The sequence below is a fragment of the Pan paniscus genome, chromosome 11 (assembly GCF_029289425.2).
Source record: "Pan paniscus chromosome 11, NHGRI_mPanPan1-v2.0_pri, whole genome shotgun sequence".
In the NCBI taxonomy this organism is placed as follows: domain Eukaryota; kingdom Metazoa; phylum Chordata; class Mammalia; order Primates; family Hominidae; genus Pan; species Pan paniscus.
Window position 1 is genome coordinate 14,383,939 of NC_073260.2, and position 13,127 is coordinate 14,397,065.

A 13,127-nucleotide genomic window follows, 5' to 3' on the forward strand; every position below is an offset into this window, starting at 1 on the left:
GTATAGTTTTCTCATTAGCCAAGAGTTACTTCATTTATTCAATTTTTTTTTTTTTTTTGAGATGGAGTCTCACTCTGTCACTCAGGCTGGAGTACAGTTGTGTGATCATAGCTCACTTCAGCCTCTACCTCCTGGGCTCAGGTGATCCTCCCACTTCAGCCTCTTAAGTAGCTGGGACCACAGGTATACACTACCACACCCAGCTAATTTTTGTATTTTTTTTTTGTAGGGACTGGGTCTCGCCATGTTGCCTAGGCTGGTCTCAAACTCCTGGGCTCAAGAGATCTGCCTGCCTTGGCCTCCCAAAGTGCTATTCAACATTTATTATCAGGTACTGTGCTGGGCACTGGAGATAGCACTATGACCTGACAAGCACAGTTACATTCTTCACAGAGCCAAATGTCTTGTGGCAGATAGAGAGAGCCTGATGGGCGGTTATTATAAGTGATTCACAAGAGGATGCCTGCAAATGGACGAGGAACTCCTGACTAGCAGCACATTGAAGACGAGGGAAGGGGATGAGATAATGTCTAACGTGGACGTTAAGAACATGGAGAACTAGATGGGGGTGGGAAATGACCGAGCAAGAGTGTTCCAGCTGAGAATTTGCATGTGCTGTGGCCATGAGATAAGACAGCTTAGGGAGCATGTAGAGAAATTTATTTTATTGTATTTTTTGGGATGGAGTCTTGCACTGTCGCCCAGGCTCGATGCAGTGGCACAGTCTCAGCTCACTACAACCTCTGCCTCCCAAGTTCAAGCGATTCTCCTTGCCTCAGCGTCCCAAGAAGCTGGGATTACAAGCGCTCGCCACCACTCCCAGCTAATTTTTTTGTATTTTTATGAGAGACTAAAAATGTTGGCCAGGCTGGTCTCAAACTCCTGACCTCGTGATCTGCCCGCCTCCGCCTCCAAAAGTGCTGGGATTACAGGCGTGAGCCACCGTGCCTGGCCTAATTTTGTATTTTCACTAGAGACAGGGTTTTGCCATGTTGGCCAGGCTGGCCTTGAACACTTGACCTCAAGTGATCCACCCACCTTGGCCTCCCAAAGTGCTGGGATTACAGGCGTGAGCCACCACACCTGGCCAAGCACATAGAGAAATTAGTCATTCCTTCTAGCTAAAGGGTAGAGTTTGAGATTGTGTGATTGAATTGTGAAAGAATTTCTAAGATTTGTTAAGTAATTTAAGTGGAAGACAATGGGGTACAGGTTGAGCATTCTTAGTCCTAAAATCTGAAATGCTCCAAAATTCAAAAGTTTGAGTATCAACACGATACTGAAAGTGAAAAATTCCACATACCAGTACTTAGCACAAGGTTTATTTCATGTACAAAATTATTTAAAATATTGTGTAAAGTTACCTTTAGGTTATGTGTATACGGTACATATGAAACATTAATAAACTTCATGTTTAGACTTGGGACCTGTCCCCAGGACATCTCATTATGTATATGCAAATATTCCAAATCCCAAAAAACCCAAAATCCAAACACTTGTGGCCCCAAGCATTTTGGATAAGGGATACTCAACTTGTACCATCAAAAGATTTAAACAGGAAAGTAGCATGAAAGAGCATTCAGTTAATGTCCTAGAGAATGAACTTGGGAGGGGCATGGATGAAAATAGGGAGATGGCTGGAGATAGCACAATGACTAGTAGCCAGCTGCAAAGATACTAAGCCCATAGAACCAACAGGACTTGGTGATGGACTAGGTGTGGGGAGGGGAGGCAGGAATAGACTTCCAGGTTTCTGGCTGAGATGCTGGTAGAAATGATAATACCTGATGAGAAGCATATTTGTAGAGAACAAAAGGGGAAATAATTTGCTTTGAGTTGTTGACATGTTGAGTTTGAGGTGCCTTTGAGAATTAGGTTGAATAGAGTAGCCTAGAGCAGCAGTACTTAAAGGAAGTAAGAGTGTGAGTCATTAAATTTTCTATTACCTATATCAAAAACAGTAAAAAGAAACAGGTGAAATTAGTGTTAACAATGACATTTTGTACTAAAGCTTTGAAATCATCTAGTCACATTTTACTCATCTAGTCACATTTTTAGTGTCCAGTATTTTACTCATCTAGTCACATTTTTAGTGTCCAGTATCTACCGCAAGACAGAGCAGTGCCAGACCTAAGGAATTCAATTTAGGCTGCTGATAGAGAATTAGAAATTTGTAGGCATATAAATGGTAACTAAAATCATGGGAGTAAGAGCAGTCAGCAATGTATGGGGCCAAAGAAAGAAACTACTCATATTTAAGAGATAGGAAGGGAAAGAGCAGCTCATAGAGAGCAACTCAGAGGAGAATGAAAAAGACCGGCATTTGTAGCACTCATCAGAGAATTCTATCAAGATAACCCATAATCCAACACTTGCCATATTTGGATGAAATTTGTTAATTGAGGGCAAAAAATAGTAAGAAATATCATTTTCCATTTCTCTTAAGTTTGCTAGGCTCTTTCTGAAGTTTGTTCAGCAGAAAGCAACATACCAAAGTTTTTGTAGTTTCGTGAAGAATCTGCTTTGTTGAATTATGATTTAATGAGATAGCTTTAATTTTATATATTACCAGTATATTAAAATGTTCCTCATATGTATCTCTTATCTTTTGCAAAACTATTGTCTATATATATAACATGTTTGTTATTACAGATCAATCTCAGCGAGGTAGCCTCTTCACTCTCTTTTTGAACAATCCTCTAATGGCCTTCCTATTTGTCTCTGGATTGTCAAGCATGCGCAGAGGCCTATGGGAAAAGTGTCAAGAATATCTTCGAAAAATCAACCGTGATATTGCCCAGCTACTGACTCATTCACGTTCAATAGGTACCCTCCTAATCTAACTGCACATTTAACAGAATGTACTATAATGGCTTAAAATGGTTACTTATTTTAAATTGTTTGAATTTTTAAAGGTATGTGTCCCAGGCAGGAAAGTTGAGAACACTTTCCTGAAGTTTCCTTCCCCTTTGAAACATAATTTCCATTTAAGCATCTTTTTACTGTCACTTTTCTCCTCTTTGCAGATCAGGCATTTCTCCAGTTTTTTGGAGATGAATTTCTTCGCTTGCTCCTCACAAGATTTATCTTTTGTTCAGCCACCATGAGGATGCACAAGATTTTTCGGGTAGGCAAAGAACATTATTAAAGACGAATTTTATCATTTTAGGTATTTAAGAACCATGTATTATATTTTACCTGTATAAAATAAGGTTATAATAAAATAATATTATTTTGGATAAATTCAAAATAATATTTACAAATGTACTGTCACACTGGTCTGCTAAGTAAAAAAATACATTTGAATATGTAAAGTATAAAGATTAACAATATTAAGGCACATCTGAGTACCTATCGTTTGTTTAAAAGTAGAACATTTTCTGGCTGGCCGTGGTGGCTCCCGCCTGTAATCTCAGCACTTTGGGAGGTCGAAGCTGGTGGAACACTTGAGGTCATGAGTTGGAGACCAGCCTGGCCAACATGCTGAAACTCCTTCTCTACTAAAAATAAAAAAATTAGCCAGGTATGGTGGCACGCGCCTGTAATCCCAGCTACTCTGGAGGCTGAGGCAGGAGAATTGCTTGAACCCAGGAGGCGGAGGTTGTGGTGAGCAGAGATTGCATCAGTGCACTCCAGCCTGGACGACAAGAATGAAACTCCAACTCAAAAAATTTAAAAAAATAAAAGTAGAACATTTTCAATACATCCCTGATTCTATCTCCCTCTCAAATGAAACTCACATCCTGAATTTTATTTATTTATTTATTTATTTATTTAGAGATGGAGTTTCACTCATGTTGCCTAGGCTGGAGTGCAATGACTCGATCTCAGCTCACTGCAACCTCTGCCTCCTGGGTTCAAGCGATTCTCCTGGCTCAGACTCCCAAGTAGTAGCTGGGATTATAGGCGCCCACCACCACACCTGGCTAATTTTTTGTATTTTTAGTAGATACAGGGTTTCACCATATTGGCCAGGCTGGTCTCGATCTCCTGACCTCAGGTGATCCACCCGCCTTGGCCTTCCAAAGCGCTGGGATTATTGGCATGAGCCACCGCACCCAGCCCTGAAATTTTTTTTTTTAATCATTCATTTTTCTTTGTAGTTTTGCAGCATGTATTTCTATTCCTACACAACATATTTATGAATCCATATTGTATGTATTCTGCAGCTTCCTTTTTTCCAGTTATTCCTGAGATTGAGCCATGTTGATTGACTATAGCTTTCATTCATTCATTTTGTTTGACTGTGCAACACTAGGCAGTGTTTGACTATATATTGCAAATCACTTATTCTTCTGATAATGGACATTTGGGTTGCTTCCAAGTTTTTATTATTATATAAATGGTACTGGCCAGGCGCAGTGGCTCACACCTGTAATCCCAGCACTTTGGGAGGCAGAGGCAGGCAGATCACAAGCTCAGGAGTTCAAGACCAGGCTGGCCAACATGATGAAATCCTGTCTCTACTAAAAATACAAAAACTAGCCAGACGTGCTGGCATGCACCTGTAATCCCAGCTACTCGGGAGGCTGAGGAAGGAGAATTGCCTGAACCCAGGAGGCGGAGGTTGCAGTGAGCAGAGATCATGCCGCTGCACTCCAGCCTGGGCAACAGAGCAATACTGTCTTGGGAAAAAAAAAATGATGTTACTGTGAAATTCTTGTATCAGTTTCCTGGTACACATATATAAGATTTTCTCTGAGGAATATACCTAATAGTAGAATTGCAAGATCAGAGGATATAAGCATATTTAATTTTACTAGGTAATGCCAGACTGTGTTCCAAAGCGATTGTATCAGTTTACATTTATACCAGCAGGATATAAGAGTTGCTATTTCTGTAATCCTTCCTTTCCAACACTTGCTGCAATCATACTTTATAGCTTTTGTGAATCTGCTGAGTGTAAAGTGGTAGGTCATTGTGGTTTTAATTTTTATTTCCAGGATTACTGTTAAGGTTGAGCAACTTCTCATATGTGTTCTGTTTTTCTCTTTGTAAAGAATGTGTTCAAGTCTTTTGCTTGACTTGATAGTCCAGTTTTCTAGCTGTTGCTTTTTTGTGTATGGATGTACCTATACAACACTTCATTGAGGTTTTAAATATTTTAGCCATTATATTTTTCACTTCTGTAAGGAAAATTTTTTTTTCAAATATGCCTGAACAGTTAAAAAAATATTTTGCAGCTTTTGGTTTCAGAATATTATTTCTTTCTATTTTATTATGGTAATTTTAAAATGTAAAAGAACTGTGCAATGGGCCAGGCGCAGTGGCTCACACCTGTAATCTCAGCACTTTGGGAGGCCGAGACAGGAGGATCACTTCAGGCTAGGAGTTTGAGACCAGCCTGGGTAACATAGTGAGACCTCATTTCTACAAAGAAATTTTTAAAATTAGCCAGGAGTAGTGATGTGTGCCTATAGTCCCAGCTCTTCAGGAGGCTAAGGTGGGAGAATTGCTTGAGCCCAGGGGTTTGAGGCTGCAGTGAGCTCTGATTGTACCACTGCATAGGCCAACTGTGCAGTTCCACTTAAGACACAGCCTTTTTTTTTTTTTTCCCAAAAAATAAATTGGAAAAATTTTGGAGATTTCCTACAGTTTGGAAAACAGATGAACTACATAGCCTAGGAATATTGAAAACATTGCTCACCTGGGCCCTGCGGCCAGCAGAATTGGCCCCGCTCTGTGGCTGCCGGGGCCTGCGCACTGGAATCGCCGTGGCCTGCGCACCCCACCATGCCAGTTTGAACCTCCATGGCCTCAACCAGATTCGGAATGTCAAAAAGCAGAGTGTCTATTTGATGAATTTGAGGAAATCGGGAACTTTGGGCCACCCAGGCTCTGTAGATGAGACCACCTATGAAAGACTAGCGGAGGAATCACTGGACTCTTTAGCAGAGTTTTTTGAAGACCTTGCAGACAAGCCATACACGTTTGAGGACTATGATGTTTCCTTTGGGAGTGGTGTCTTAACTGGTAAACTGGGTGGAGATCTAGCAACCTACGTGATCAACAAGCAGACACCAAACAAGCAAATCTGGTTATCTTCTCCATCCAGTGGACTCAAGCGTTATGACTGGACTGAGAAAAACTGGGTGTACTCCCACGATAGCGTGTCCCTCCATGATGTGCTCGCTGCAGAGCTCACTAAAGCCTTAAAAACCAAACTGGACTTGTCTTCCTTGGCCTATTCTGGAGAAGACGCTTGATGCCCAGCCCAGTTTTAAGGATATTAAAAGCTGTCAGGCCAAGACCCCAGCTTCATTATGCAGCTGAGGTCTGTTTTTTTGTTTTTCGTTTTTTGTTTTTCATTCCTGCTTTTGAGGAACAGCTCTGTGGAAAGAACGTGTTGCCTCCTACCTTGCCCACAAGTTTTAATTTTTAATTTCTACAGAAGATTTTTTTGGATTGTCTGATTTCCTCCCTCATATGATATCCTTTATCTTTTATAATGTCTTATCCCTATACCTGAATATAACAACCTTTAAAAAAGCAAAAGAATAAGAAGGAAAAATTCCAGCAGGAGAAATGAATTGTCTTCACTCTTCATTCTTTGAAGGACTTACTGCAAGAAGTACATGAAGAGCAACTGGTTAACCTGCTCACTGTTCTGTCTCAAAATGAGACACATTAACGGGTAGGCTACAATGTTCCTGGGCTTCTTTCAAAGTGGAAGCACTTCTGAGCTCTTTAGCATTGAAGTGTCAAAAGCAATTCACATGGGAAGACAATTTCTTATATGTGCTTTGTGACTGCCAGGGTGTGGCCTGCACTGGGTTGTCCTGGGAGACCTAGTGCTGTTTCTTCCACATATTCACGTGTGTGTGTGTGTGTGTGTGTGTGTGTGTATTTTTTTATTATTTTTTCATTTTAAGGGTTAGTATGGAATCAGCTGCTACAAGAATGCAAAAAACTTCCAATGACAAGAAAGGAGGAAAAAAAAGCCATTTTCATGAGCTGAGTGATGTAGCATAATAAACAAAATCATGGAGCTGAGGAGGTGCTTTGTAAACGTGAAGGGGCATAAAAAGGAAAGAGATACTTGTGTCAATAAAGAGAGCCTGGTCCTAGACGTAGTTCAGCCACAAAGTAGTTGTCCCTTTGTGGACAAGTTTCCCAAACTCCCTGAGCCTCTGCTTTCCCATCTGTTAAATGAGGGGATAGAATATGGTTGATTTCCAGCATTCAGTGGTCCTGTCAAGCAGCCTAACAGGCTAGCTCTAATTCCCGTTGGGTAGATGAGGGGATGACAAAGAACAATTTGTAAGCTATATAGGAAACATTGTTATTGGTGTTGCCCTATCAGGATTTCAGTTGAATTCATGTTAAAATTACAGCCGTCCTTTATTGTACACTTATTGGGTTAAGCCGATTATACCATATTACCTCATTTTAATTTTTACTGACCTGCACTTTATACATGAAGCAACAAGGCTCCAGGACATTAAAACTCACACAAAGTTATGCTCATGTTATATTATTTTCTTACTTAAAGAAGGATTTATTAGTGACAAGTTTGTATTAATATGTAGCAAAGGCTTTTCCAATGGGTGAATAAAAACACATTCCATTATAGTAAAAAAAAAAAAAAAAAAAGTCAAGCTGGGAGAAGTGGCATATACCTATAATCCCAGCTACTCAGGAGGCTGAGGCAGGAGGACTGCTTGAAGCCAGGAATTGGAGATCAGCCTGGGCAACATAGCAAGATCCTATCTCTTAGAAAAAAAAAACTCTTAATAATGAAACAGTATAAACAGAAGCTAAGTAAAATATTTTCTTTCTCCTGAAATAAAATTATTTTTTGAGTCTGATGGAAGTGTTTAAGTGCAGTAGGTCAGTGCCAGTGAGAAAAAAAATAAAATCATACAAAAAAAGAAATATTGAATAAATTAAGAAAAAGGTATATCATGAATACATAAAATATATGTAGACACTAGTCTATTTTATCATTTACTACTATAAGATATATACAAATCTATTATGAATGATTAAAATTTATGCACACACTTACAGACCATATATGGTACCATTCACAGTTCAGAGAAGTGTAAACAAAAGTAATGATGCAATATTAAATCATAACTGTCCTTGCGATAGTTTGCTGAGAATGATGGTTTCCAGCTTCATCCATGTCCCTACAAAGGACATGAACTCATCATTTTTTATGGAAGGACAAAAAACCAAACACCACATGTTCTCACTCATAGGTGGGAATTGAACAATGAGAGCACATGGACACAGGAAGGGGAACATCACACACCGGGGCCTGTTGTGGGGTCGGGGGAGGGGGGAGGGATAGCATTAGGAGATATACCTAATGTAAATGACAAGTTAATAGGTGTAGCACACCAACATGGCACATGTATACATATGTAACAAACCTGCACGTGTGCACATGTACCCTAGAACTTAAAGTATAATTTTAAAAAATCATAACTGCATAAAATCACTGTAGTGCTTACTGTACTACTGTAATAATTTGGTAGCCACATCCTGTTGCTCTGGCAGTAAGCTCAAGTGTTGCAAGTACTGCTTAGAATGCCCATCATTTCCATGAGCAGTTTGTCTCTCCAGTAAATTGTGTATTGTAATAAAAAATGATCTCTAGCGGTTCTCACATATTTTTTATTGTGTTTAGTGCAGTACTGTAGTAAACCTTGCATAACACCATGGGATCCATATGAAGTGATGCTTCAGGTGCTCCCAAGAAGCAATGAAAAGTCATGACATTACAAGAAAAAGTTGAATTGCTTGATATGTACCATAGATCAAGGTTTGCCATTGTGGTTGCCTGCCATTTCAAGATAAATTAATCCAGTAAGGAGTGTTGTAAAAAAAGAAAAGAAAATTTGTGAAGCCATCACTGTAGCTACATTAGCAGGCATGAAAACCTTAGACTTTTTGTGAAATACCTTTTTATCTCATAATGAAAATGTAGCGTTTATGTAGGTGCAAGGTTGCTATAAGACATACTTACAGGCCGGGCACAGTAGCTCACGCCTGTAATCCCAGCACTTTGGGAGGCCACAGAGGGTGGATCACCTTAGGTCAAGATTTCAAGACCAGCCTGACCAATATGGTGAAACCCTCGTCTCTACTAAAAATATAAAAATTAGCTGGGTGTCGTGGTGTGAGCCTGTAGTCTCAGCTACTCGGGAGGCTGAGACAGGAGAACTGCTTGAAACCAGAAGGCGGAGGTTGCAGTGAGCTGAGATCACACCACTGCACTCCAGCCTGGGCGACAGAGCAAGACTCCATTCCCCCCCACATACACACACAAAAAAGACATATATTATGATTTGAGAAAAAGCAAACTCATTATATAACAAAGCAAAAGGAAAGTGAAGGATCTACAGCTAGAGAATTAAATTCTGGCAAGAAAGGGTTTGATAATTTTCTAAAGAGCTTTGGCTTTAAAAATGTTAATATAACACGAGAAGCAGCTTCTGCCAACCAAGAGGCAGCAGACAAGTTCCCAGAAAGTACCTTTTCTGGAAAAAAAAAAAAAAAAAACCTGCCACAAAAGACATTTATTAGTAAGGAAGAGAAGTGAACACCAGGATTTAAACAGGAAGGGATAGACAACTCTGTTATTTTGTGCAAATGCACTTGGGTTTATGATCAGGACAGTCTTTATCTATAAAGCTGCTAATGCACCTTGACAGAAAAGATAAACACCAGCTGCCAGTACAACAAGAAGGTCTGGACAACAGGAACTTTCTTCCAGATTAGTTTCGTTGATGCTGTGTCCTTGAAATCAGGAAGTACCTTGCCAGTAAGGGACTACCTTTTAAAGTTTTTTTGATATTTGGCAATGCCGTGGCTGTCCAGAACCCCATTAATTCTATACTGAAGGTATCAAAGTGGCCTACTTGCCCCAGAACACAATGTCAGCCTCTAGATGGGGGGTCCTAAGGACCTTTAAGTTTCATTACACAGAGTATGTATTATCAAAACTATGGAAGAGAACCCCCAATGGAGAGAACATCATGAAAGCCTGAAAGGATTCCACCATTGGAAATGCCATCATTATTACAGAAAAAGGCTTGAAAGCCATCAAGCCTGGAACCATTCCTGCTGGAGAAAACTGTGTCTAGATGTTGTGCATGACGTCAGAGGATTTGTGACAATCAAGGAAATCATGAAAGAGATTGTGGATGTGGCGAAAAGGGTGGGGAGTGAAGGGTTTCGAGATACAGATCTTGGAGAAATTCAAGAGCTAATAGACACCACACCAGAAGAATTAACAGAAGATGACGTGGGGTGGACATGAATGTTTCTGAACCAGTGCCAGGAAGCAGACATAGAAAAAGCAGTGGCAGAAAACAAATGGACATTAGACAACCCAGCAGAAGGGTTTAGATTATTCAGGATTGGGCTTTTGACTTCTATGAGATGGATGCTTCTATGATAATGGACACTGAAATGAAAGCAAATAGTGGAAGGATTGGTGCCATATAGAAACATTTTAGAGAAATGAAAAAGCAGAAATGTCAGACACAAATTATGACATATTTGCATAAAATTATACCCAGTTGCCTGTCTCTCCTGCCTCCCCTTCCATCTCCTTCACCTCTCCTCTCTCTGCCACCCCTGAGACAGCAAGACCAACCCCTCCTCCTCCTCCACAGCCTACTCAATGTGAAGGCAATGAGGATGAAGACCTTTATGATAATCCACTTCCATTTAATGAATAGTAAATATATTTCTCTTCCTTATGATTTTCTTTTTCCTTTTTTTTTTTTTTTTTTTTTTGAGACAGATTCTCACTCTGTTGCCCAGGTTGGAAGGCTGGAGCACAGTGGCATGATCTCAGCTCACTGCAACCTGCACCTCCGGGGTTCAAGAGATTATTCTGCCTCAGCATCCTGAGTAGCTGGGATTACAGGCATGTTCCACCATGCCCGCCTAATTTTTGTATTTTTAGTAGAGGTGGGATTTCGCCATGTTGGCCAACCTGGTCTCGAACTCCTGGCCTCAAGTGATCCTCCTGCCTCAGCCTCCTAAAGTGCTAGGATTACAGGTGTGAGCCACCGTGCTCAGCCCTGGCCAATTTTCTTAGTAACATTTTCTTTTCTCAGCCTGGCGCTGTGGCTCACGCCTGTAATCCCAGCACTTCGGGAGGCCAAGGTGGGCAGATCATGAGGTCAGGAGTTCAAGACCAGCCTGGCCAACATGGTGAAACCCCGTCTCTACTAAAAATACAAAAATTAGCCGAGCATGGTGTGAGCACCTGTAATCCCAGCTGCTTGGGAGGCTGAGACAGGAGAATGGCTTGAACCTGGGAGGCAGAGGTTGCAGTGAGCCAAGATTGCACCATTGTACTCCAGCCTGGGTAACAAAAGCAAAACTCCGTCTCGGGGGGGAAAAAATTCTTTTCTCTAGCTAACTGTATAGTAAGAATACAGTATATAGGCTGGGTGTGGTGGCTCACGCCTGTAATCCCAGCACTGTGGGAGGCTGAGGAGGGTACATCACCTGAGGTCAGGAGTTCAAGACCAGCCTGGCCAACATGGTGAAACCCCATCTCTACTAAAAATATAAAAATTAGCCAGCTGTGGTGGCATGCACCTGTAATCCCGGCTACTCAGGAGGCTGAGACACGAGAATCACCTGAACCTGGGAGGTGGAGGTTGCAGTGAGCCAAGATCACGCGACTGCACTCCAGCCTGGGTGACAGAGCAAGACTGTCTCAAAAAAAAAGAAAAAGAAAGAAAAAGAAAAAACAATATATAATACATATAACATACAAAGTATTTGTTAATTGACTGTTTATGTTATCTGTAAGGTTTCCAGTTACTGGTAGGCTATAAGTTGAATTGCTTGATATGTACCATAGATCAAGGTTTGCCATTGTGGTTGTGTGCCATTTTAAGATAATTAATCCAGTAAGGAGTGTTGTAAAAAAAGAAAAGAAAATCTGTGAAGCCATCACTGTAGCTACGTTAGCAGCCATGAAAACCTTACACTTTTTGTGAAATACCTTTTTATCTCATAATGAAAATGTAGCATTTATGTAGGTGCAAGGTTGCTATAAGACATACTTACAGACCGGGCACAGTAGCTCACACCTGTAATCCCAGCACTTTGGCAGGCCACAGCGGGTTGGTCACCTTAGGTCAAGAATTCAAGACCAGCCTGACCAATATGGTGAAACTCTCGTCTCTACTAAAAATACAAAAATTAGCTGGGCGTCGTGGCGTGAGCCTGTAGTCTCAGCTACTCGGGAGGCTGAGACAGGAGAACTGCTTGAACCCAGAAGGTGGAGGTTGCAGTGAGCTGAGATCACACCACTGCACTCCAGCCTGGGCGACAGAGCAAGACTCCATCCCCCCCCGCCCCACCAAAAAAAAAAAGACATATATTATGATTTGAGAAAAAGCAAACTCATTATATAACAAAGCAAAAGGAAAGTGAAGGATCTACAGCTAGAGAATTAAATTCTGGCAAAGAAAGGGTTTGATAATTTTCGAAAGATCTTTGGCTTTAAAAATGTTAATACGAGAAGCAGCTTCTGCCAACCAAGAGGCAGCAGACAAGTTCCCAGGTGCCACTGAGGAGAAAGGATACCTGCCTGAACAGGTTTTTAGTGCAGAAGAAAGTACCTTTTCTGGAAAAAAAAAAAAAAAAAAAAAAAAAAAAAAACTGCCACAAAGGACATTTATTAGTTAAATTTCAGGTAGTTAAAAGTTATACATGGATTTTTCAGGGAGTTGAAAGTTGTACATGGATTTTTAACTGTGTTAGGGAGGGGGCTCAGCATCCCTAACCCCTGCATTGTTCAGGGGTCAGCTATATTTGAGTTCTGACATATTTGTCCATTTATGGATTCGTCTTACCATTCATCAGTAGATCTTTTTTTTGTTTTTTTGAGATGGAGTCTTGCTCTGTTGCCTAGGCTGGAGTACAATGGCGTGATCTCTGCTCACTGCAACTTCCGCCTCCTGGGTTCAAGCAATTCTCCTGCCTCAGCCTCCCGAGTAGCTGGGATTACAGGTGTGTGCCACCACACCCAGCTAATTTTTGTATTTTTAGTAGAGATGGAGTTTCACCATATTGGCCAGGCTGGTCTCGAACTCCTGGCCTCAGGTGATCCAACCGCCTCAGCCTCCCAAAGTTCTAGGATTACA

General features: G+C 40.9%; 2 protein-coding genes across 11 annotated transcripts in view; both read left to right on the forward strand.

Annotated features, from left to right (window-relative positions):
* The window catches only part of SCAI (suppressor of cancer cell invasion), a 201,378-nt gene that overhangs the window by 169,521 nt on the left and 18,730 nt on the right, over nucleotides 1-13,127 (forward strand). For 6 of the 10 annotated variants that reach the window (XM_055117612.2, XM_034929041.3, XM_055117613.2 and 3 more), the window contains 2 exons: nucleotides 2,653-2,826; nucleotides 3,027-3,127. In XM_055117612.2, the coding sequence (XP_054973587.1) occupies nucleotides 2,653-2,826; nucleotides 3,027-3,127 (275 nt within the window). Of the gene's footprint in view, nucleotides 1-2,652; nucleotides 2,827-3,026; nucleotides 3,128-13,127 lie in introns of those variants that run through there. The other 4 variants (XR_004664338.3, XR_004664339.3, XR_010109088.1 and 1 more) reach the window with 3 other exon arrangements.
* LOC134728565 (frataxin, mitochondrial-like) lies at nucleotides 4,767-6,990 on the forward strand. The gene is made up of 2 exons (XM_063594245.1): nucleotides 4,767-4,839; nucleotides 5,533-6,990. Exons 1-2 carry the CDS (start codon nucleotides 4,767-4,769, stop codon nucleotides 6,204-6,206), a joined length of 747 nt encoding a protein of 248 aa, XP_063450315.1. The 3' UTR covers nucleotides 6,207-6,990.